This window comes from Lynx canadensis, chromosome A1, assembly GCF_007474595.2.
Source record: "Lynx canadensis isolate LIC74 chromosome A1, mLynCan4.pri.v2, whole genome shotgun sequence".
NCBI classification, from domain to species: Eukaryota; Metazoa; Chordata; class Mammalia; order Carnivora; family Felidae; genus Lynx; species Lynx canadensis.
In genome coordinates, this window is record NC_044303.2 from 19,172,438 (window position 1) to 19,198,177 (window position 25,740).

General features: G+C 40.8%; 1 protein-coding gene across 3 annotated transcripts; it reads left to right on the forward strand.

The window, feature by feature from the left end:
* NEK3 (NIMA related kinase 3) lies at nt 1-24,954 on the forward strand. 3 transcript variants are annotated; one of them, XM_030309742.2, is made up of 17 exons: nt 1-36; nt 2,854-3,026; nt 5,207-5,300; nt 5,388-5,485; nt 7,430-7,513; nt 8,076-8,143; nt 8,228-8,314; nt 10,377-10,431; nt 13,283-13,483; nt 14,120-14,192; nt 17,115-17,161; nt 20,484-20,583; nt 21,104-21,244; nt 21,499-21,633; nt 23,792-23,918; nt 24,354-24,434; nt 24,544-24,954. In XM_030309742.2, the coding sequence occupies exons 2-17, from the start codon at nt 2,910-2,912 to the stop codon at nt 24,569-24,571; spliced, it is 1,536 nt and encodes a 511-aa protein (XP_030165602.1). In that variant the 5' UTR covers nt 1-36; nt 2,854-2,909; the 3' UTR covers nt 24,572-24,954. The 3 variants fall into 3 exon arrangements, with proteins under 3 accessions (XP_030165602.1, XP_030165576.1, XP_030165585.1); XM_030309716.2 differs by having other exon boundaries at nt 17,112-17,161; nt 24,544-24,953; XM_030309725.1 differs by lacking the exon at nt 1-36 and having other exon boundaries at nt 2,676-3,026; nt 17,112-17,161; nt 24,544-24,953.
* The last annotated feature ends 786 nt before the right edge of the window (nt 24,955-25,740 follow it).

A 25,740-nucleotide genomic window follows, 5' to 3' on the forward strand; every position in this document is an offset into this window, starting at 1 on the left:
GGACGCAGAAGCCGGCTCGGGTCGCGGGGGAAGCTGGTAAGCGGTGCCGCCGCCAGGCACGGAGACTCTGGAAGAATGAGCGCGACCGCAGTGGCGGCCTGGGGCCCCTGGAGCGGGCGATGCCCTCGCGCGGCGGGGGCGAGCGGGAGACCGGCTCTCGGCGCTCGAGGATCCACACCCCAGCTCCGCCCCGGGCCTGGGCCGCTCGCCCGCAGGTCCCCTCCCCCCTCTCCCTCGCAGCCTCTGGTCCTTTGGGCGCCCTGCGCCGCGCAGGTGCACCGCAGGTGCAGGTGGAGGACTGCGAGGTGGCGCGGATTCTCCCGGAGGAAGGATTTGGGCGCGGCTGGCCTCCCGCATGGTGCGGTCACCGCACGCGACCCCTTCTAAACTTGAACGCCAAGGTTTTGCACCCGTGCTCCCATTTCTGGCCATTTGCAAATCACTTTTACTAGTTTTTGATTGGGAGAGGCATGCAAAGGGGCTTTGTGACGCTCAGAGTATACACAGGTCTTTTACCGAAATATGGGTGTTAATATTGAGTAATGGGCAAATATGGGCAGAAAGGACCAAATAAATGCTGGTTTTCAGTTAAGAAAAATCAGTGGTTGCCCTTCCTCATAAAATAAAGACCCTGAAGAATAAAAGAATAGGAACATTCTAGGAAAACTTGGCCTCCTTGTTAAATCGGGTAGTACCAAGAGTCAATTAGAGTATGGCAAAGAACTTCTTTTCTTTCAGATCCCTGAATATACTGAAAACCTGACTGTTCCTGAAAAGAATTGGTTTTGAACACAATGCATCTAAGTTAGTCAATATGCAGAAATTTCTAGAGTTTCCTGGCCCTTCTATGACACGCATGAATACAAATGGCATTTTACAGGTCCCTGTACTATGTAGGTTTTGGTTTGTGAGTTTTGCTTTACCTACGGTGCTCTCCGTGCCTCATAATTCTTTGTGGTGTGATTTTAAAACAAAAAACTACAAGTAAGCTTTCTAAAAGCTAAGGTAATTCATTCTAGTGAGTTTTTTTTCCTACAGTGAAAAAAATTGCATCATCTTTCTAAAATTGTAATAATAATAATAATAATAATAACTGCCATTTATCCAGGGTCTCTTCTGTACCAGGCAGAGTGTTAGGAACTTTGTATTCTTTCTCCTTTACCTGTGATCCATCCAGCTAGCTGCTTCATCCTAGAAATAACAGAAAGGGACACTGAAGTTCAAAGTCTCTGCGTATCTCTTCTTCTTCTTCTTCTTTTTTTAATGTTTCTTTAATTTTGAGAGAGAGAGAGAGAGAGAGAGAGACACGGAGCGAGCGAGGGAGGGGCAGAGAGAGAGGGAGGGGCATAGCTGGAGGGAGACACAGAATCCGAAACAGGCTGACAGCTCAACACAGAGCCCTACTCTGGGCTCAAACTCACCAGCCGAGAGATCATGACCTAAATCAGAGGCTTAACTGACTGAGCCACCCAGCTGCCCCACTACTTATCTTTCTTAATCCCAGGCATCTCCAACTCAACATGTCCTAAAATGAACATGTCTCCCTTCACCATGCCTTTCCCCGCCCCTGCCACACTCTCACTGCCAGAAACACACACACACACACACACACACACACACACCACCACCACCACCACCACCACCACCACCACCATTGTGGTTTTCCTTTCTTTCAAGGAATGATGTCATTCACCCAGTTTATACCAGAAACCTGGGAGTCTACCTTGTCCCCTTCTCCCAGCTTGTTCCCCATAAATGTATTGCTAAAACCCTTGCCAATTCTTTCTACATATTTCCTTTTTGTTTCTTCATCGCCATTGCCACCACCCTCTTCTACTCCATCATCATTTTTTTGCCTTTTTTATTGTTGGAGTCCCACTCCAGCCCTCAGGCCCCCTCCCCTCTGCGATCCATTCGCTCTGCAGCCAGAGTGAGTGAGTTTTCTAATATGCTCTCTTGATTAAAATCCTCCAGAGACAGCACATTCATTACCCCAAAGAGAAAATCCAGCCACCTGAGCTTGACGTACAGTAGCTTTCATACAAGGCCCTGTCTGCCTCACCAGCCTGTTACAGTTCTTTCACTTCCTTGAACTGAGCAGAGTCTCTTTTGCTCTTAACATATGCCAGCCCCTCTGCCTACATCACTCTTCTCTCTTTTCCTGGCCAACTTCCATTCATCCTTCAGACTTCAGTTAAATACCATTTTCCTAACTCCTCTGGATATTTCTGCCGTGTGCCAGCGTAACTCTGTGAGACTCACCACCCTGCATTTGTTGAGGTCGGAGGTCTCTGCTTTGGGGCACGTGCGATGGCAGGGACCATGAGAGACCAAAGTGCAGTGCTGTAAAACTGCATCTAGCACGGAAGTATACAAACCACACTTGACCCTTGAACAACACGAGTTTGGACTGCTCAAGTTCACTTATGTATGGATGTTTTGATAAATGCAGTACAGTTCTGTAAATGTATCTTTAAAGTTTATTTATTTATTTATTTAGAGAGAGCAAGCATGATTGAAGGAGGAACAGAGAGAGGGAGAGAGAGAATCCCAAGCATGCTGTCGGTGTGGAGCCCAGTGTGGGGCTCCATGCAGGGCTCGAACTCAGGAACTGTGAGATCATGACTGGAACCGAAATCAACTTGCTTAGCTGCCTGAGCCACCCAGGTGCCCCTGTAAATGGGGTTTTTATTTGGGATTATAAAAGCTGGCGTGAGTGTTCAGTGTCTACCTGTTCAACGGTAGACAAGGAATAAATTGCTGTCGTCCTATTAGGGTGATTAGAGCTACTTTGAATTGATTCTGCCTTTTGAAAATACATTTAATTGTCAAAATTTCTGTTTTTGAATACAGGTTGGGAGAGGCTGTGGTGACTGTGTGAGTGGAGGAGGGCTGTGGGGTGCCCCAGCATGGATGGCTACTTGGTCCTAAGAGTAATTGGAGAGGGCTCCTTCGGCAGAGCCCTTTTGGTTCAGCAAGAGAACAGTAATCAGACGTTTGCCATGAAGGAAATAAGGCTTCCCAAGGTACCTCCTGAAGCAATTAGCTCATGTCGAAAGTATACATGCAATTTGGCCAGGGAAATAAGTTCTTGAGATTTAACATGGAATTGCTTTTGTGAGCAAAAGATGTAATGAGTTTATTCATTAGCTTTACAAGGTCTTGATATATCTATATATCATATAGATATATGATATATACATATATATACATATATATGTACATATATATATATTTTTAAGTTGCATTTACTTAATACAACTTATTAAATGTCTACACCCAATGCAGGGCTCAAACTCATGACCCCAAGATCAAGTGTCAGATGCTCTTTTGACTGAACCAGCATGTCTTGATATATTTTATATGAATTTTTGGATATTGTAATTAACAATAAGGGAGAAAAATAGTCCAGGAGGCGATTGCTGTTGCTTTTATCTCAAGGAATAATTTGTAATAATTTCCAATTTTGCGTACCTAAGAGGGTAAGAATCTTTGCCAACAGCAGCTCAGGTGTCATATTAATGAAAATGGAGCATAAAAATGCCATGAAGAGCAAAAACCTAAAGTGCCAACCTTTGGTCTCAGGGAACATATTCTGGGGCTCAGTTTTGGGTTTTATTTCCTTGTAAGATGAGGAAGGTGCTGACTTATCAGTGTTTATCATAGTTGTCAGAGAAACAATGTGTCATAGAAAAGAATGTGCCATGGAGGCAGCTTGATAATGTCTTGATCAAGTTTTTAAAAATACATTTTAATAAAATTCTCAGAATTGTATTTCCCCACTGCATTCTTGACCTCGTTTAGTGATTCTCAGGTGGGCTTGAGAGTCATCTGGAGGTGAAAACACAGATGGCTGCCCCCCCTTCTGGTTGAGTAGGTCCAGGTGGGCCTGTGAATTTGCATTTTTAAGGAGTTCCCAGATGGTGGCGGTGCTGCTCTGAGAACCCTTATGCTAGTATGTAGTCAATGGCAGTTTCTTAATTGAAAGATGAGTCATTCAGGATTTCGTCCTCGGAGAATAAGTGAGGGGACAAACAGCTTTGGAAGCTTCTTTTGTAAATCATCTCCTTCCATCCTTACCACAGTAACGCATCAGTCTCCTTTTTCATCTGGGCCAGTGGTCTGGAAACGTAATGCAGACAGTAAAACACGACAGCCTCAGATTTTCTTTAAGGATAACTATTGTTAATGGCATCTTGGCTCCCCCAAAAATTTATGCTCAGGCTCATGTTAAAAAAAATGTTTTAGGGGCACCTGGGTGGTTCAGTCAGTTGAGCGTCCGACTTTGGCTCAGGTCATGATCTCACAGTTTGTGGGTTCGAGCCCCATGTTGGGCTCTGTGCTGCCAGCTTAGAGCCTGGAGCCTGCTTCCGATTCTGTGTCTCCCTCTCTCTCTCTGCCCCTCCCCCACATGTCTCTCATGTTTTTATTTATTTTTGACAGAGAGAGAGAGACAGAGCAAGGGCAAGTGGGGGAGGGGCAGAGAGAGAGGGAGACACAGAATCCGAAGCAGGCCCCAGGCTCTGTGCCGTCAGCATAGAGCCCTAGGAGGACTTGAACCCATCAACTGTGAGGTCATGACTTGAGCAGAAGTCAGACCCTTAACTGACGGAGCCACCCAAGCACCCCTCTTAGACTGTGTTAAAACTGGTTTATATTCTATGCTTGTAAGGATATAAGGGGTCAGCTTAAGCATAATACAGCCATAATTAAAAAAAATCACCACATTTTCTCTTAAGAGTTTGATAAACATAAGTTGGGTCAAAGTGCAGTGCTTTAAAACTGCATCTAGCATTGAAGTATACAAAGCACACCTGACCCTTGAACAACACAGGTTTGAACTGCATGGGTCCACTTATATGAGTATTTTTTTGATAAACGCAGTATAGTAGTATAAATGTATTTTTTCTCCCTTGTGATTTGCTTAATAACATTTTCTTTTCTTTAGCTTACTTTATTGTAAGAATACAGTATATAATACATAAAACATACAACATGTGTGATAACTGACTGTGCATGTTATTGGCAAGGCTATTAGTAGCTACATTTTTGGGGAGTCACATATCACATGTGGATTTTCAATTGCATGGGGGCCATTGCCCCTGACCCCCGTGTGGTTCAGAGGTTAACTGTATACTGTATTGTTGTAAAGCTATCTATTTTAAAATGAAGTATTACATTTATGCTGTTTAAAATCTTTTTCTAGTCTTTCTCTGGTACACGGAATTCTAGGAAGGAGGCTGTTCTGTTAGCCAAAATGAAACACCCCAATATTGTTGCCTTTAAAGAATCATTTGAAGGTAAATATGAATTCCCCCAAATACATGCAATGTAGAATTTGATTTGTGGCCACCAGGCTTTCCTAAAGAGTCTTCTTTTTGTTTTAGCTGAGGGACACCTGTATATTGTGATGGAGTATTGTGACGGAGGGGACCTCATGCAAAAGATTAAGCATCAGAAAGGAAAGTTGTTTCCTGAAGATATGGTAAGAGACTGACTTATATAGTTTCTCTCAAGGTTTGGAAGCAAACTTTCCTTGTAAAATTTGTAGAAGTTCAAATAAAGGCATTGTACCTGTGATTACCTGATACACTTGTTAGATTCACACTTGTTAGAAACAACTCATTTCCATTATCAGTGCTACAGCTTTGTGTTCAAGATCTGGCTGCCTGAGATATCTTTAGGAAGTTAAATAGATATGTTGATAAAATATGAACATTAAATTTTTTTTTTTTTTTTAATTTTAAAGAGGGAGAGTGCAAGCAAGGGAGGGGCAGAGAAAGAGAGAGAGAATCTTTGGCAGGCTCCACACTCATCGCAGAGGCCAACACAGGGCTTGAAGCCACAACCGAAATCAAGACCTGAGCTGAAATCAAGAGTTGGATGCTCAACAGACTGAGCTCCCCAGGCACCCTTGTTTATAAAATATCAAGGAATAAAACTTATCTGTTCAGAAGAATTTCAAAATTGTCTGATTCATATATTGCCCTATATATTTAAAATTCACAATTGTGTTATATTGAAATTTCAAAGGTGGATGGATTTATTTTGCATTACAGGATCATCCAAAGAATGAAGCGTAAATTCCTTTTTCTTGAGAGTATGTATTCTCACTCTTTTTCCTTTTACAGATTAGCACATTCCCTTAAGTCTAGTACTTCCTGCCTTTTTAATGAAAACTTGTGTACTAAATACTATTGAAATGAATTGACGAAGGAAAATATTTAAATAAACAACCTTAATGAGATTTAGTTTGATTTAGGGAATAATGCATGTTATGAAAGTATATTGGTATAAATATTTTTCATTTAGAAGTTGTGGTATTAAAAATATGGGTTCCAGAGAAGAAAGTCAGCCTTGACTTCAGAGGAATGAATCTCCATAGCAAAAAAAGAAAAAAAATCGGGGCGCCTTGGTGGCTCAGTCGGTTAAGCATCTGACTTCCGCTCAGGTCATGATCTCATGGCTGGTGAGTTTGAGCCCCATGTCAGGCTCTGTGCTGACAGCTCAGAGCCTGGAGCCTACTTTGGATTCTGTGTCTCCTTCTGTCTCTCTGCCCTTCCCCCCCAGTCTCACTCTCTCTCTCTCAAAAATAAACATTTAAAAAACATTTTATTTTTTCGGGGCGTCTGGGTGGCGCAGTCGGTTAAGCGTCCGACTTCAGCCAGGTCACGATCTCACGGTCCGTGAGTTCGAGCCCCGCGTCGGGCTCTGGGCTGATGGCTCAGAGCCTGGAGCCTGTTTCCGATTCTGTGTCTCCCTCTCTCTCTGCCCCTCCCCTGTTCATGCTCTGTCTCTCTCTGTCCCAAAAATAAATAAACGTTGAAAAAAAAAATTTAAAACAAAACAAAACAAAACAAAACAAAACATTTTATTTTTTAAAAATTAAAAAAAGAAAAAAAAAGAAATCAGTTTGACATTTAAACATAGGCTTCCTAGGCACCCGGAGATTCTGAGTACTATTGACTAGGGATTTATGAGCAGAAAATGCTGACCTCACAGGATTGTTGACAATAGAATGAAATCCTTTAATGTTAACATATGAACATTCTGACAAAGTAAATGAAAATCTGACATAATGATTACAAAAAGGAGTAGTGTATTTATTCCTTAGTGATGAACTATTTTTATATACATATTTAAGAAATACTTTTATTTGGTTGAATTCAAGAAAACCATAGCGAGAGTTTTATTGAACTAAGTTGTTATTTAGATCATACATAAGATGATGAAACATGGGCTTCACGGTTTTTCTGAATTTCTCCAGGCAACATTGAATCTTAGTTGAACTATGTAATTTTTAGGAGTTCTGTATTTACATTATGGAAAACCCAGGTGAACTCAGGCCTAGAGACGATTCTTTGGGATTTGGGGTTAACATGAACCAGTTATTGCATTCCTGCAATTATTGCCTCCTTTTTCCTTCCAGATACTTAATTGGTTTACACAAATGTGCCTTGGAGTAAATCACATTCACAAGAAACGCGTGTTACACAGAGATATCAAGTCCAAGGTAAGTGGAATACCTTGTGGGTCCTAAAAGCAAAAACAGAAACAAAAACTGTTCCACTCAGTCTTTTTTCTGTTTCCTTCTGGGACATTATTATTTAGCTTAGAAATATTTGTCATCCTAATATTTATACAAGCCAGATAAGGTACTACCTGAAAAAGATCATTAAATCTCTTTAGTAGTATATGTTAATATGATCCACACTCTCTTTGCGACTGCTTACTGTGATCATATGATCTCTGATGGAAAATGGTCAAGACCTAGACCAGCCACATGGAGGCATCATGCTGACACAGGCTCCCAAGCGGTCCATCAGGCTCTGCTGATACAATCTTAAGCTCACTTGTTTGATTTCTAAGCAGGGATCCTGAATTTCCAAGCAGGGGACTATGTAGCTGTCAAGAGGGTATCTTGTCCTTTTGTGTTCCACTCAGGGACTCAGCTGTCAGCATCTCTCCCCTTAATCTCTGTCATCAGTGGGCTTTGAAAGACAGCTTCTCCGGAAATCTCTGCCTTATGTGTGAATGATGGAAGACATAATCTGAGGTCTTCTTTTTTAACGCAGAATATCTTCCTCACCCAAAATGGAAGAGTAAAACTGGGAGATTTTGGATCTGCCCGTCTTCTCTCCAGGTATGTACTTCTGTTCTGTAGCAATCAAAACCTCCATTCTTCAGGAATGCTCTATAATCATTCTTTGCCTTTTTATGGTTTCAGTCCTATGGCGTTTGCTTGTACATATGTGGGAACACCTTATTATGTGCCCCCAGAAATTTGGGAAAACATGCCTTATAACAATAAAAGGTAAGTAATGTATTTAATTCGATGCAAGCATGACCGCTTGGCGACAGGCACTGCAGCCTTCAAGTGAAGTTTGATCTTTAAAATTACATATTTGAAAGCAATGTAGAATGCCCAGGCTTCTAAATGAAAGTCACAGTTTCCCAACTGTTTTAATCAGAGCTGAAAGGAGCCAAAGGTAAATGCTGAAGGAAAGGCTAGTCATGTCTAGGGACAGTGTGAATGATAACACTGCTTCTCACACTCTGCCGCTCCCACTTTTGAAAATCCCAAGGCATAGGTTACAGCTCTGCCCTTTACATCAGACTGTCTGGGGGTGGGAAGCAGGCATCGGTAATTTCCAGGATCCCCAAATGATTCCAATGTGCAGCAGAATTCGGGGACCACTGGGTATGTCAATGAGTTAACATTACAGGACTGGATAATGAGCACTTAACCGATAGGTTAATTAAATATAAGGAGAGAATATTAAGACCTTATGGTTTAAAAAATAATATTTTTCTGAATACAAGTAAAACGTGCCCATTGATGGAGTGGATGAGCAGGGAGAATTTTGGAAATAGATATATAACAAAGGATGTGACTGTCACTTTTCCCCTGCTGTTAATAACATTTTGGTGTTTTTTCCATCCATTCACTTTCCCCCCACTAAACCTAGTTTATGTACTCTATATGCAACTTGGCTTCCTGCTTTTTTTTTACTTTGCATTATATCATATTCATTTCACCATGCATTTAAACTCTTCATAAACAGTGTTGTTGATCTAATGATATATTTCCAATTTTCAGCATCACAAACAGTATTGTAATTAATATACCTGTTGTGCCTAAGTATAGGTCATTATTTTCTACACATTCCTGGCATGAATTTCTAGAAGTAGAAGCACCTCAAGGCTCTTGTTACCTTTTGTCGAGTTGATTTCTGGAAAGGCATGATAATCCATACTGAATAGGTTCCTTTAAGAGTAAAATTGAGTGAATTGGGAATAGAACAGCTGTCCAGGAACTTATGGGCACAATTGGGGAAATTTGAGTTTGGACAAATATTCAATAATATTACTGAATTAAGGTTACATTTCTTGGATGTGATCATGGTTTTATGTTTATGAGGGAGAGTGTTCCTTGTTCTTAGGAGATACATGCCGACACGTTTAGGGGTAAAGGCTTTGCTGTCTGCAGTCTTTTTTTTAAGAGGTTCAGATTTATATGGAAGAGGGTAATAGCCTTTAAATATGGCAAATGTTAACATTGGGGAGTCTAAGAAAGAGCATGCGGGCATTTACTTTTCTGTAGGTTTGAAATTAAAAAAAAATAAAAAGTTGGGGGAAACGGTTGCTTAAAGCCATTAGTTAAAATGCAAAGAACATCACATAGAAAAAGTCTGGGGCATGGCAACCAGGCGGTGAGAGCGATGGAGGAAAAGGGGATGCTTCGTATGCAGAAGGGTGGGCGTGTGGAACAAACTAGAGAAGTCAGTTTTCTGATTTTTGAAGAACTGTTTTGTGGAGGGATGAGTAGGCTTATTCTCTTTGTTTAGGTATGTGGAGCTAACACGGGGTGGTGAGGGTTCCCAAGAGACACATTTTAGCTTCTGAAAAGGAAGACGGCCAGCCCACAGAGCCAGCCAGCAGGGGCGTGGGCCCCACCCGAGGTTGAGCACTGTTCATCAGGGCCTGGGGCTGTACACAGGTCTGAGTGGGAGCTGCACTGCATGACTTCTAAAGTCCTCCCAACTATGCTAGTCTGAGTCCACAGATACACTCTCTTGTACCACATGCTGCTGAAATCATACCGGAACCACCCTGATTTGGGAGGGTAGGGGCTGGGGAACAGAGAGTTGTATTGTGAACATTCCTGTTAGTAAATATCTAAGTGTGAGACCAAACTTACCATATAGTTTATTTTATTTTTTTATTATTTTATCATATGTTTTATTTTAATAGCTAGGAATTACTTATGACACCTATTCTTATTAAAGGTAATATTTCATTTTTCTTTTTTTTTTTATATTCCACATATTCACTTATAACCCATTTGTCATTACGTTGCTTCTTTATGCTTCCAGTGACATCTGGTCCTTGGGATGCATTCTGTATGAACTCTGTACCCTTAAGCATCCAGTAAGTATGGTGTGCAAAATGGAAAAGGCAGCCTCTTGTCATGTCTGGCTATGTCCTCAGGAATGTACCAGATTCCACTTGGCAGTTGGCTTTCCTGGGTTAATGTAACTGAGTGCTGACCGCATAGACTCCATCTTTGGCCTTCCGTCTTGTTCTTCCCTCTGGCTCACAGCTGGCACCACTTTAGATAACTGCCTTGTGGCCTCACCACCATGCCCCTCACTCCATAAAAGCTGGGGTTTAAGGTCAGCATAGCTGGGGAGAAGGGGTGAAGAATGGGGACAGAGAATAGTTGTATAGTGCCTGGATCTGCCTCCTGCCTCACCCGCTCGCCCATCGCGCCCGTCTGTAAGTTAACCTGCATAAAACTTGGTGTAAATGGTACCGAGTGACTTGCTTCATTTTTCAGTACTAAAGTACCTTGTCAGTCTGGAGGATACATTACTGACCCTCCTCCAGCTTCTAGCGGATGAATTCATACACAAGTTTTCATTCCATTGGTATCACCTTTGCCTTGAGCCCCTTTTGTAGCATATACTAACAGGAAATTTCCAAGATTTAGTTTTTGTAGTTGTATATTTGGCTTGCCTGCTTGACTGCCTTCTTTCCTTCCTTCCCTCCTTCTCTTCTTCCCTTTTTCCGCTATTCTCAATTTTTTTTATGTTGGTAAAATATATATAACATAAAATTTACCATGTTAACCATTTTAAGTGGCACTGATTACTTCACAATATTGTGCAGTCATTACTACTACCTATCTGCAGAACTTTTCCATGGCTCCAAACAGGAAACTCCGTACCCATTAAATGATAACTTCTCATCCCTGTCCCTCCCCGCCAGTCCCTGGTGACCTTTAATCCACTTTTTGTCTCTGTGAATTTGCATATTCCAGATATTTCATGTAAGTGGTATTACACAGTACTTTTCCTTTGGGGTCAGAATTTCATACCTTTCTGTGACTGAATATTCCATTGTGTGTTTATACCACGTTTTGTTTATCCATTTATCTGTTGTTGGACATTTGGGTTATTTTCACCTTTTGGCTATTGTGGAAAAAATTATTTTTATATTTATTTTTTCAAGATATTTTAAGAAATAATGTAGCAAAGAAGAGGTTAAATGACTTGCCCTGCTTATTGAGCACTTGTTTATTAACACAGAACTAACAATACCAGTCCCTGTTAGGTCTTAGCCTTGCGTAGTAATAAATTCTGTTCTTTGGGCACAGATTGAAACTTGGCTCTAACCAAGCATTTTTTTTAATTTTTAATTTTTAAAATTGTAATTGAAATATGGTTGACATAGAGTCTTATAGTAGTTTCAAGTGTACAACATAGTGATTCAACTGTTCTATACAATGGAAAATGCTCACCGTAAGTGTAGTTACCCTCTGTCATCACACAAAGGTATTACAGTATTATCGACTATATGCCCCATGCTGTACTCTTCATCCCTGTGACTTATTTATTTCATACTTGGAAGTCTGTGCCTCTTAATCCCCTTCACCTATTTCACCCATCCCCATCCCCCTCTACCAAGCATCTTTACAGACGTGCTTGAGAACATATGAGAGTGAATGAAGGAGAAAAAGCCTTCACCACCATTAGGTGAAAGGAACTCACAGTGAAGGCACATGAGGTTAAGAGGCTGTCTTCCTTGAATATGTGTGGTTTATAACGCCAGCTGCATGATTAGAACATTTGGGAAACCTTAAAAAATGGTGATGTCTGGGCCTATGCCAGACTAATCGAATTAAAATCCCTGATTGTGTCTTGGATGGTAGTGGTTCTAAAACAGATAATTCTAATGTGTAGCTCAAGTGGAAAACCACTGTTGTATACAAATAATTTTTAAAATTCCAGTATCTTATTTAGGATTATATTCTTTATTCCCCTGATTTTGTCTTTTTTTTTTTTTTTTTTTTTTGGAAACTTTCATATACCTGTTCGTATTTTTTTCTAGCAAGAATAAGAATTCAGGAGTGTAGGGCCTCGATGTTCGGCACACCGTCTGTTCTCTCATCTGCTTTGAGGCAAAAGTAGTTCTCCAACCTTTAGGAAGTGCAGAAACCTGGCGTAATGGTTCCAAAGCAGATTCACGCTTATGTTTCACTACCTGAATTTTTCTCTTGTAATATGTTGATTTTTTTCCTTTTTCATATCTTCACCTGTATATTTCATCCATAGGGTAGCGCCCTTCCAAGGCAGAATGCCAACATGTTCTTACTTGAGTATTACCGGGGCTAACCAACATCTAATCTTCATTCCAGTGTCTATTATGCAGTAGAGATTTTTTTAATGTTATTCTGGCATGTCATTTTGTATCCCATTCTATTGCTTATCAAATTTTAATAGCTACTTTGATGACATGAAAGGTAAAAGAGATTTGGCAGTAGAGGTCTAAAGCTGGAAAAGTCTGGAGTATGCATCACAGGGGGGCAGGCCTGGGAGATTTTGAGGTTCAAAGGGATGTTACACTTATAATAAGGCTGTGAGTACTGTTGAGTTCTTAAAAAGCTACATGTATGTGTCACTTTGATTTTTAAAATATGTTAAAAATGTGTATCTGCAAACACATTGATTATGAGTGAGAGCGTACCCAAAGCTGGCACTGATGCTAAGACTTTCTCTAGGTGGGGAAGTTTTGCACTATTTATGCTTACCTTTCTTCTGAACCCAATGTAAGATTTCAAATAGTACCTTAAGGAACCCCCTCCCCCAGGAAGAAAAATGACCAGGCAGCAGATACATTTATAAAATTAAAATGATTCATGAGAATTCAGTTGAGCTGGTAATTTCTTACTTCTCCTCTTCCCTCATATCTGCTCTTATAGTTCGGTTTTACCTTTTAGTTTCAGGCAAATAGCTGGAAAAGTCTTATTCTCAAAATATGTCAGGGGTCCCTGAGGCCACTGCCATCTCAGTACTCCTGTGAGCTGCAGCATCTGATCAAGCAGATGTTTAAGAGGAACCCCTCACATCGCCCTTCTGCTACAACACTTCTCTCTAGAAGTTCCTTGGCTCGACTTGTCCGCCAGTGCTTACCCCCAGAGGTATGATACGTGTTGGATCTGCTGTGAGCAGTTTTTGAGTGTGGTAAAATGATTCGTTATCTTTTAAACACTGACATGTTGTACATGCTTATAAAGATGCAAATAATGCAGAACTGTATTAAAAAAATACACACTTCCTTTCCTTTCTTCTCTCCCTTCCGCAATGCTGTTCTCTGAGAATAATCACAGGGAGAATCTGTGTAAGCTTTCAGATATTTTTCTAGACCTATAGAAACATCTACTTGTGTGCCTAAATGATATGTATTTTCTAAATGACATTTTCCTTCCCTTTTTTTAATTAGAAAAGTTTTTTTAATGTTTACTTATTTTTGACATAGAGAAAGAGAGACAGAGTGAGTGGGGGAGGGCAGAGAGAGACACAGAATCTGAAGCAGGCTCCAGGCTCTGAGCTGTCAGCAGAGCCTGACGCGGGGCTCAAACTCACAAACTGTGAGATCATGACCTCAGCCAAAGTCAGATGCTCAAAATGACTGAGCCACCCAGGCACCCCAGTATTTTTACTTTTCAACTGTAAATATGATTGTGGGGAAGAATGTTGATAATTAAATGACATTATGGCAATGTCTATAGAAAAGCATATTCCACATCTTTAAATTCTCTGCTTTAAATTTTCAGATCATCACAGAATATGGTGAGCAGGTATTAGAAGAAACCAAAAATTCCAAGCATAGTACACCAAGAAAAAAAAGTAAGAATTTTGGACAGCTTATTTTTTGCTCGGTGTTCTTTTAAAATGTAGTGTAACGAAAAGTAAAAATATGATTTTCAAGTTACTGGAGACAATTTCAGAGATACTCCTAAAAGTCAAATTTTTCTTATTGCTATTTCTGATGTAATTCTGTACTGACTCTTGTATATTTAGTTTGCTAGGAATCAAAAAGCCTAGTTTGGAGATTTTAGGGATGTGAAGATTGTTCTCTGTTTCATTATTACTACCAAGTTTACTTTGGTCAGGTAGAAGGCTTCTGTGGGCTAGCCTAGGAATACAACCATGAAAATACAATGTTAATCTTCTAGGAAATTATCCCCAAGTTTCCAAAGAATCATCTGGTAACCAAAATTTTAAAAACAGCCTTTTCGGAAGTTGGAACTGTCCACATAATGGCTGCACAGAATTTCCATACATGTTTAGTCAATCCTGAACAAATCTCAAATGTAATTTACTGTCTCCTTGGAAATTGTCATCTCTTAATTTTTGCAAAGCTATTATTGTCCCTTTTATTTAAAAAAAAATTTTTTTTTGAGTAAACTGCATGCTCAATGTGAGGCTCAAACTTATGACTCTGAGATCAAGACTTGTTGTATGCTATGCCCACTAAGCCAGTCAGGTGCCCCTGTTTTTGTTCCTTTTTATTTATCATCAGTGACTCAGACCTTCCATCTGATGAGATCCAACGGATGGTAGCTATGACCGGAATAAGAGAGGAGAGAAATAGAAATACATCATCCAGTCACTGTAGGGACATGTTGTAAAACCTCCATTGTTTGGTTCTCACTGTCTTCGCGTTGGATACTCCAAAAGAAACACTCAAAAACTGTACTGCTTTCTGAAAGTTAAATTTTAAATGTTATTTTTGTAAGAATGTAATGTGAGCCCTTTGGTCTTGTAATTCAGCCTTTTCTCCATTCCTTCAGGGGTGGCCAGTTCCCTTTGTTTCAGCAGTTTGCTTTAGTGTTAATTTTACTTTACATACTATTTTGTGGCTTTTGTCTGCATCCCAGGGGAGTGGCAAATAGTTTTAAAATGCTGAGCAACAACAATAAAAAACAGTCTTAAGATAAGTTTCAAGATAGTTTGGCTAAGTGTAGTTTTACAACTTTCTTTCTTTCTTTCTTTCTTTCTTTCTTTCTTTCTTTCTTTCTTTCTTTCAGTTTACTTACCTTGAGAGAGAGAGTGAGCAGGGGAGGGGCAGAGAGACAGGGAGACAGAGAATCCCAAGCAGGCTCTGCACTGCCATCAGGGAGGCTGACGTGGGCTCGTACTCATGAACCTTGAGATCACGACCTGAGCCAAAATCAAGAGCTGGACGCTCAACCGACTGAGCCACCCAAGCGCCCCTAGTTTTACAATTTCTAAAAAGAGGAATAAAGCAGTGGAGAAGTGCTACCATGTCAGACCGTGTGTCTGGTGGCATCTCCACCCGATCAAGGGTCAGTGGCACCAGAACAGTGAACGCTATGTGAGGGTGGGGACTGGGTCTGATTTACTCACTGTCGTATCCTCGGCACCTGTCATCACAGATGCTCAATAGCAATTTTTTAAAATGTTGAATGCATGAGGAACATGGATGGCAGGGCTCTGCCAGGGAAAATCAGCCACTCTTACCGAAGGGACCTGGTGCCAGAGTTCTCCCTGATGGCTGCTAGTGCCTTGTGACGGAATAAGCAGCTCAATTTATTTTTCTCCAAATTTTAATTTAAATTCTAGTTAGTTAACATACAGTGTAATATTTGTTTCAGGAGTAGAATTTAGTGATTCATCGCTTACATACACACCCAGGTCTCATCACAACAAGTGCCTGCCTTAATACCCATCACCTATTTTGCCCATCCCCCACCCACCTCCCTCCATCAATCCTCTGTTCTCTATAGTTAAGAGTCTCTCTCTTTTTAAAAAGATTTTTTTTTGTTAAAAAATTTTTTAATGTTTATTTTTGAGAGAGAGAGAGCGAGCATGAGCAGGGGAGGGGCAGAGAGAGAGGGAGACACAGAATCTGAAGCCAGCTCCAGGCTCTGAGCTGTCAGCACAGAGACTGAGCGGGGCTCGAACCCACGAACCACAGATCATGACCTGAGCTGAAGTCAGATGCTCCTCACTGTCAGCACAGAGCCCGATGTGGGGCTTGTACTCACTAACTGCGAGATCATGAGCTGAGCCGAAATCAACAGTCAGATGCTTAACCCACTGAGCCACCAAAGTGTTCCAGTTAAGAGTCTCTTATGGTTTGCCTCTCTCTCTTTTTCTTTTCCCTTCCCATATGTTCATCTGTTTTGTTTCCTAAATTCTACCTATGAATGTAATCATATGGTATTTGTCTCTGTCTGACTGACTTATTTAGCTGAGCATAATACTCTCTAGCTCCATCCGTGCCATTCTTTTTGATGGCTGAGTAATATTCCATTGTATATGTATGCCAAATCTTCTTTATCCATTCATCAATTGATGGACACTTGTGGGCTCTTTACATAGTTTGGCTATTGTAGGTAAGGAAGCAGCTCATTTCTTACGAGGGATACCTATTCCAGCTGCTATAATAGCAGGGAGAGCACAGACTGCATAGCTAGCCTGAGCTGAAGATAATAATGACCTTCCAGGTATGCAGAGTGTCTTAACCTCCTAATGCCTATATGGGCTGGCATAAGTGTGTACTGATGCCTTACCTTTAAGATGTTAACATTAGGAGTAAAACAGCAGAAATAGCCTCTTTTCTAATTACTAGGTGACTAAATCTTGATATCCCTATTCAGGCTAATGCTTTGGCCCTTTGACTTGAAAAACTTCATTTATCTTCACTTGTCTTTCAAGCTTTGTGCAAATCACATTAGGAACTTAAGAATGTGAGCCTGTACATGCTTTCTCTTCCTACCTTCTCTTTTCTTTTTTTAGCAGACTCCAGCAGAATCAGGATAGCTTTGGAAAATGAGGCAACCACAATGGTAAGTGCTTTAAAATTACGTTTGTGAAACACCTGTCTACTGGGTACCATCCAGTGCCATGAGATGTTTATAAGACTGGGACCTGGTCCGTCCTGGCCGGTAGTTTTTCATTCTTTGGCACGTGAAGTAATTGGTGGCTGTTGTCCTGCACTGCCAGCTAGCCACCTTAGGACATCAATCACTGGTTCATTTACTTTGCTTTTTCTCGTTTTCTCTTTCTCTTTTGTTTCTTCTTGACTGAAGAATTACATCTTCACTGAAGCGGAAGGAAGAGGAAGGAGGGAGGGAGGGAGTGGAGGGTCTTATTGAGTTGGGGGATTTGGGTTTAGTGCGGTCGTGTATAGGTCTTGAGTGCGTGCGTCTGTTTCTAGGTCTGTCTGATTTCTGGTTTTGAATTACTTCGGGACTTCTTCCCTTTATTCCTTCCTTCCTTCCTTCCTTCCTTCCTTCCTTCCTTCCTTCCTTTCTTTTCTTTCTTTCTTTCTTTTTATCTTTCTCCTTTTTCTGCCCCAAACCCATTTTTTTCATTTGTATTCTTGATGACAAGTGGTTTCAATATAGATGTGAGAGAACTTTGTTCTGCTTTCCGTCAAGAAAATTTTGTTTTAGTCTGGCTGTGGTTTGTTTTTCATTGTGGCAAAACATGTATGACATAGGATTTTACCATTCTAGCCATTTTTAAGCATACGATTCAGCAGCATCAATTACAGTCACAATGTTGTACAACCAGCAGCACACTCTGTTTCCAGGACCTTTTCATCACCCATTACAGAAACTCTGCCCACTGTACAATAACTCCCCATTCCTCCCCGCCCTGCACAGCCACCCCAGCTCCTAGTGACCTCCATTCTACTTTCTGTCTCTATAAATGTGGCTGGTCTAGATACTTCCTAGGAGCGGAATCATACAATATTTGTCCTTTGTGTCTGGCTTCTTTTGCTTAGCATAGTGTTTTTAAAGTTCATCCATGTTATAGCCTGTATCAGAATATTCTCCTTTTTATGGCTAAATAATACTTACATCTCTGTTTTGATCTTGACATTTTTCTGTTCAGGAACTTTTAGTGCCTCCCCATTATCTGAGAAAGCAAGCTGACACTTTTCAGCCTGACATTCAGGGTTCTGTTTGTCTTGTTTTGCCCTGGGTGGCTGGGAGCTCTTTGATACTAAAACTGCAGTCAAGTCCTGAATAGGAACAGTGGGTCCGCTTCCTAGTGTTACCATGCCCAACTCAGTAACTTGTGTCACACTGATGATTTTTTTTCTTTCTTCAACATTTTAATCAGCCTTTTAATTCCAAAAAGAAAAAAAATTTGCGCTAACAGCAAAATTTTCTATTTATGGAATGTACTACTAATTAAACTTGGGAATTTTTGGAATGGAGATTTGGCTGTAAATAAATAACAGCATCCCACCATTATGTGGCCAAATGGAATAGATCCTGCCCCTGTACTTTGTTTTTTAATTTGTGTGGGCATATCTATTTTTTTTCCCCAGCTTTATTGAGGCATGATTTATAGACAATAAAATTTACCCATTAGTATAGAGTTTGATGAATTTGGAAATTTTATACAGTCCTATAACCACCACCACAATCAAGATCTAGACATCCCAGCCCCCTAAAAAGTTTCCTCTGGGCCCCTTGCAGACAATCCTGACTCCTCTTGTAGGTGACCACCACTGTCTGTTTTATTTTATTTTGTTTTGTTTTTTGTTTTATTTTCTTTTGTTTTGTTTCATTTTTTTTTTTTTGAGTTTATTTATTTTGAGAGAGAGAGAGAGAGAGAGCGCACGCACAAGTTGGGGAGGGGCAGAGAGAGAGAGGGAGAGAGAGAGTCCCAAACATTGGTGTGGAGCCCAATGCGGGGCTCGAACCCACAAACTGTGAAATCATGACCTGAGCCAAAGTCAGACGCTTAACTGAGTCACCAAGGCACCCCCACCACTGTCATGTTAATACCTACCTATAGTGGACATATCCATGTGTTCTCGCAAGATGAAAAGGGGGCAAAATGTACGCAGATTGAAGAAAGAGCCAGAAAGTAAGCCGGCAAGATATGACGGCAGGAGGGCAGAGCTGAGTGGTGTGGAGCCACGAATGGTGTTGGAGGCTGCTGTCTGTGGAGCAGTGACTGTTAATGGGAATGGAACATTGGAATCCCCTCAAGGCTTTGTTTTTAAATATTTTATTAAGTTTATTTATTTATTGAGGGGGGGAGGGGCAGAGTGAGGTAGAGAGAGAATCTCAAGCAGGCTCCACGCTGGCAGCACAGAGCCCAATGTGGGGCTCGAACTCAGTAAACCACCTGAGCCAAAACCAAGAGTCCCATGCTTAATTGACTGAGCCACCCAGGCGTCCCCCTCTCAAGGCTTTTAAAACTGCTCATCACCACTACCCAGCCGAGATTCTGACTTTTTTGTCTATTGGGGGTCCTTCGCCATATGGGGAGAGAAGTTTGAGAACCACTGTATAAAAATAAGGCACAGTGTGCCAGCTACAGCCTACTGTTTATTTATTCAACAAATCATTGAGAACCTATACGCTGGAAACTGTCGAGGCACAGGATATGTATTCCTTCTCAAATATATGCAGATTTAGTGGCATCTAGACAGTGTGTTGCTATACTTCATGAAATCAGAAGCTTAGATGATTTGGAAAAATACTGAAAAGTGGGAACATTGTTTTAAATTTTTTTTTTAACGTTTATTTATTTTTGAGACAGAGAGAGACAGAGCATGAATGGGGGAGGGTCAGAGAGAGGAAGACACAGAATCTGAAACAGGCTCCAGGCTCTGAGCTGTCAGCACAGAGCCCGACGCGGGGCTCAAGCTCACGGACCGCGAAATCATGACCTGAGCCAAAGTCGGCTGCTTAACCGACTGAGCCACCCAGGCACCCCGAAAAGTGGGAACATTTTGACTATATACAGCAACTTTATAAAAGATCTCACTTTGATATTACAGCATGAAAAGCCCAATACAGCAAACCGTATTGAAAATTTTCATTCCTCATTGCTTCTGTGAAGGCTTCTCAAAGACGTCTGTCATTTTATGTATCCTCTTCATAGTTGCAACGATCAATATTAATGATTAGTAATGTGTATGACTTTAATATACACAAATAGGTATGTATATGTTTTTTAACTTACATATGTATGATGTATATGGCTTCTACATGCAGTTATATATGGGGTTCTATAGTTATTAATGTTTTTTTAATTCATTAATCTTTATTTAAAATTTAGGTAGCTGACTTTGCACACTTTACCTTGTTTATAGCAATTCAAGCATTGCTTCATCCTTATTTTTAATCTCTTTTCAAGCAAGGGGAAGAACAAGGTAGAAAGTACAGCGACACTGATTTAGAAAGCATTCATAAAAATTCAACCAAAAGTGCACTGAGGAGAGTAAATGAAGAGAAAGGTAAGTTATTCAAATTTGAGTCACTGTGTAAGTGAGGAACTGGGGAATATGGAAGGAATACTAACTTTCACTTTCCTTGGTTGTAGGTATCGTGAGCAAGTGGGCTGGCAGATTTTTGTTTGCTTATCTAGTGATTTATTTCATGGTACAGGAATATTTTATTACTCACAAAAAAAAGAGAATAGTGTTGATCAGTAAGAGCCTTTAGAAAAAACAGTATTTGTTGCACTATCTACCATAGAAACCATGTCCAGAAATATACAACCTCTCAGGGCTTCATTCTTTGTACATTGTATAATATATAAATATTTTTAAAAATTCACTTTAATGATTAGCTTTACTTTTTCATTTGGAGTTTTTTTTTTCTTTCCATTCCCTTTACTACTTAGAAGAACATTGTTGTGAGTGGAGGTGAGTTTAAAGAGAAAAGAAAGACTTCCGTATAGTTGTTCAAGTATATGTGTACATATAGATGAATAAACAATATGCTTAGCAGTCCTTTTTAACATTTTGAAATCAGATAAATCAGTCCATCTGAAGAAAGCCAGCTCACCAAGTCCTCTCAGGCGACAGTGGGAGAAAAATGTACCCAACACAGCTCTCATGGCTTTGGAAAATGCAGGCATCCTCGCCTCCAGTTTAGGGGCCGGGGAAGATAGAGGTCAGTAGTCCGATCGAACAGTGTTATTAGAGAACATTTTCTAATGGTTGTTTAATGGGCTAGACGTCGTTCTTGTTGTTTTTATTATCACTCTGTAAAAGATCTTAGGTGTCATGCATGAGAGCAGTGCTCATGGAGACAAGTGAAATAGATTTTAGTAGAGAGTAAAATATAATTAGCTTAAAATATGGTCTGGAAGATATATGCTGAACATCTTTTTTACGTGGCACTAACAGTTACCTTTTCACAACTAGGTGGTTCTGTAATAAAGTACAGTGAAAATAGCACCCGTAAGCAGTGGCTCAAAGAGACTCCAGAAACTTTGATGAACATCCTCAAGAATGCTGATCTCAGCCTGGCGTTTCAAACATACACAATATATAGACCAGGTGACTCAAGTCTATTACGTAACCGTGGAAACACTTTGATTTTTTTTTTAAAGTGTGGTAAAATATGCATAAACTAAAATTTACCATGTAAGCCATTTTTAGGTGTGCATTTCAGGGGCATTAAATACATACATGTTGTGCAGCCATCACCACCATCCATCTCTAGAATTTTTCCCGTCTTCCGAATCTGAAATTACGTACCCATTAAATAATTCCCCATTTGCCCCTCCCAGAAACTTTGATTCTAAAGTTGTAAATGATTTTATTAAAAAAATTTTTTTTAATCTTTATTTTTGAGAGAGAGAGAGAGAGAGAGGCAGAGAGAGACAGAGTGTGAGTGGGGGAGGAACAGAGAGAGAGGGAGACACAGAATCCAAAGCAGGCTCCAGGCTCTGAGCTGTCAGCACAGAGCCCAACTTGGGGCTCCAACCTGTGAACCAGGAGTTTGTGACCTGAGCCGAAGGCAGACGCTTAATCGGCTCAGCCACCCAGGTGCCCCAGAAGTTATAACTGATTTTAAAGTTATGAAATGATTCAGAACATTGTATTTTTTAGGTTTTCTTGAGTTTTTTTTTTTAGCAAGTCTTGAGCTATAATTAAGATTTCCCATGGAGGAGCTTCATTACTTTTATTTGTTTTTTATTTATTTTTTAAATGTTTGTTTTTGAGAGAGAGAGAGAGTGTGATAGCGGGGAAGGGCAAAGAGAGAGGGGGGCAGAGAATCTGAAGCAAGCTCCTCACACAGCACAGAGCCCGATGCAGGGCTCCAGCCCACAAACCATGAGATCATGATCTGAGCCGAAGTCGGACGCTTAAACTTGGACTAAGCCACCTAGGCGCCCCTTCATTACTTTTTATTTACTTGTTTGTTGGTTTTAACAAGGGTGGGACTACTTTGGAGGGTAGTCCGTTTTTACCATGCAGAATACACCACTGCTTTACTGACTTTAGTTCAGACTCCATCGTAGTAAACTTGGAGGAACTTCAAGATTTCTTTTGCTCTGTGCTTGAATTCTGCCGTATTGAATAGAGCTCAAGAAAGAGAAATCATTAGGATTTGATTTTCTTGTTGTTTCTACAGACACTTTCACTAAAACTGCACGAAATCACCTTTTGTAATACTCTCTTTAGGAATCCAGGCCGAAGCAGTGCGTTAAGGGTGTCTACATGTGTGTACATGTGTGTATAAGTTTGATCATTCAATTATTAAACCACCTTGCTAGGTTAAGGTCTAAGACAAATTATGCCAAGTAAAGCATGTAATGCTGTGGCAAGTCTCAACTGTGTTTACTGTAACAGATTTAGTTGTATTTGCTTATCTGGTCAGTGTTTATTGAGTGCCTAACTTATGCTAGGTTAAGATTTAAAAAAAAAAGAAGAAGAAAGAATAAAACACAGTTCCTTCCCTGAAAGAGTGTGGGGGGAACGTGGCCCTCACGTCAGAGGTTTAGAGGAGTGTAGGTGAATTGTGGAGATGTGTCCTGATAGAACCGCCCCGCTGTGTCACAGGAACCCTGGGCGCAGGTGGATACACGGGACGGAGTGTTCAGGAAGGTTAACGGTTGTGAATTTTGTTTTAGCGATTGTAGGTCCTGGAGTTTGTTTTTGGTCCAATGATAAAGGTTTTGTCGTTTCAGGACAGTCACTGTTCAGAAACTCTGCCATAGCTCTGTTTTGAAGGGTTTTATAAAGATTTAGCCCACATTTTTGTGTTAGGTTATTGTTGCGTGAGCAAAAAATAAAGCGACTGCCATCTGGAAAATTTCTTGAAGGGATGCTTGTGGTTGCCATTCCCTAATGTTCTTCTCCACCACTGGAAAAAGTTGGGGGTGGGGAGCTTAAAGGAAAAACAACTGTAATACAACCATCCAAAGGTAACTTTAATATAGGTTCTTATATTTGGAGGTTTTAAGTGTACTTTTCTGCATTCTTCTTTTGAAGAAAGTACTGCTTGTAAATTTAATAGCGATACTGATGCTTCATGGGCCTGTTTTATGCCAGAAATCATGCTGTGTAATGTGGGGAGGCGCTACCGAAGAAATATAGGGCCTGGCATTGTCCTCAGCCAGCTGTCTTCTGGAGGATTTTAGTCCTATGTTCACTAAATAAGTAAATGCTGTTAAAATTGGCATAATTTCTGTTAATATTCCTCTTGAAGGCTCAGAAGAGTTCTTGAAGGGCCCCCTCTCTGAAGAAACAGAAGCATCAGACAGTGTGGATGGAGGCCACGATTCTGTCACTTTGGACCCAGAGAGACTGGAGCCTAGATTGGATGCAGAGGACACGTATGTTGGGATATACCTAGATGGTGTTAGTTGGTGCGCATGATGTCAATTATACCTTAATTTCAGGTTTAGCAGGAACTGGTTATATTACTTGACATCACAAATGAATATTTATATCTTGATCTTTTGTCTGGGATGGGTAATGTGTTTTACAGTATTATTACAGAATTCCTGACTGAGACGTATTTTATGATCGTTTAGCTTGGACTTACTATTTTTTAATATGTTGGATTTTATTTGCAAATGTTGTAGAAACATGAAAGAAGCAATCCTGTGGAAGGGATAACAATGTTTTCCCTCCGTTCGGTTGCCTCATGGAGCTCGTTTTCCAAAAATGTGAATATTGTGATGGTGGCGTTCTGTTTTGAGCCATCAAAAAAAATACTTGCTGTGCCCCTAATATGGAGGCTTAGTATCCAAATTGTTTCTTCACAGGGATTTTGAGGAGGACGACGACAGCCCTGACTGGGTGTCAGAACTGAAGCTGCGAGCTGGCTGGCCAGGAGTGTCTGATGGGTAACGCCCAAGAAGTGCTCTGTCGTTAATATCGCGTAGCTGTTTAAAGTGAGGAATTAATGTTTGGATGGTATCAGCTCACAGGATGTGTATTTTTCTTTGGACACAGAATGAAGAGGGGGAAACTGAATATTTAAAACTGTTCCTGATGAGTGTCACAAGGTTTAAAATATCTGTAACTCTCGAGTTTTTGAACTCAAAGAGAAGGCGTGGAAGAATGGCTCTGAGCTTCAGGCTTGCAGTCAGAACAGAAATGGGATGCTGCTGCTTACATTTTGTGTGATTGTGGGAGATTATTTAACCTCTTGGAGCCCCAGTGTCCACAACTCTAAAACGAGGATAATAATGCCTTCCTCATAGGGACGCTGAACATAGACCATGGCAACGGCCCATAATGTTATTTCTGCGATTGTTATGATTTGTGTTTAATTGCTGCACAACTCTTTTTACATTTCCTAAAGGTTTGAGGATCAAAATAAATTTAATTAGACCATAATGATGTCGTTCAGTTTTCCAGTAAGACTTATTTCTGGGTAGTGATCCATGATCTTCAGTGATCTTCACCAACAATCCGCCATCTTTAAATACGGCCCCTCATGGCACTCAGGTCAGCGGATCAGCTGTGGGACGGGGTGAGGGGGCTACAGATCTTGTCTGCAGTTGGCAGTCCTGGGCAGGAGAAAGAAACAGGCCAGAGGCGGGACGTATTGGACACTAGAGTGTGCCGTGGAACTAATGGGATGCCAGTATGTGTGGGGCATGACACACATGTGCTGGGGTCCCGTCATTCCATTGTCATTCCATAGTGGGATGCTGTTGTGAGGTGAGATATTTTACTATAGAAGAAAGAGGCTTCTCCCAGGGGATCTCCCCGAGCGAGTGTGCAAACAGCAGAAGCCCGAGGCAGTACGGGGAGCAGTGCTCCAGTGAAGAATGGGAAAGCAGTTGAATCTACAGCAGGATGGTTACTGAGCATCTCCTGAAAATGTGGAATACATGCATCTTGTAGATGTAAACCATTTTTTTTTTAATTTTCAGGAACAAAAACCATGGTATAGCCCTTCACCCCACACATTTTATTTACCCTTAGACATCTAGTCAACCTGATTTGTTACTGCTGCTGTTAGCTTTGATTGCTTGATGAAGGTGATGTCTGCTACAAGGTTAAACTGTAAGGTTACTGGTTTTCGATTTCTGGGTCCTGTTCATTCCAAGTGAGTCACCAAGTCCAGCCCATACTCAGGTGCTGAGAAATTAAGCTGTACCTCCTGAAGGGGGCTGTCATCCAGAGCTAAGTCATTTGTAT

Bases quoted from the DNA above. Each gene is read 5' to 3' on its own strand.
- NEK3 (XM_030309716.2), top strand. From the start codon at position 2,910: ATGGATGGCTACTTGGTCCTAAGAGTAATTGGAGAGGGCTCCTTCGGC. The intron at 3,027-5,206 runs GTACCTCCTGAA...ATCTTTTTCTAG, and splicing joins AGGAAATAAGGCTTCCCAAG to TCTTTCTCTGGTACACGGAA. The intron at 14,193-17,111 runs GTAAGAATTTTG...TTCTTTTTTTAG, and splicing joins TAGTACACCAAGAAAAAAAA to CAGACTCCAGCAGAATCAGG.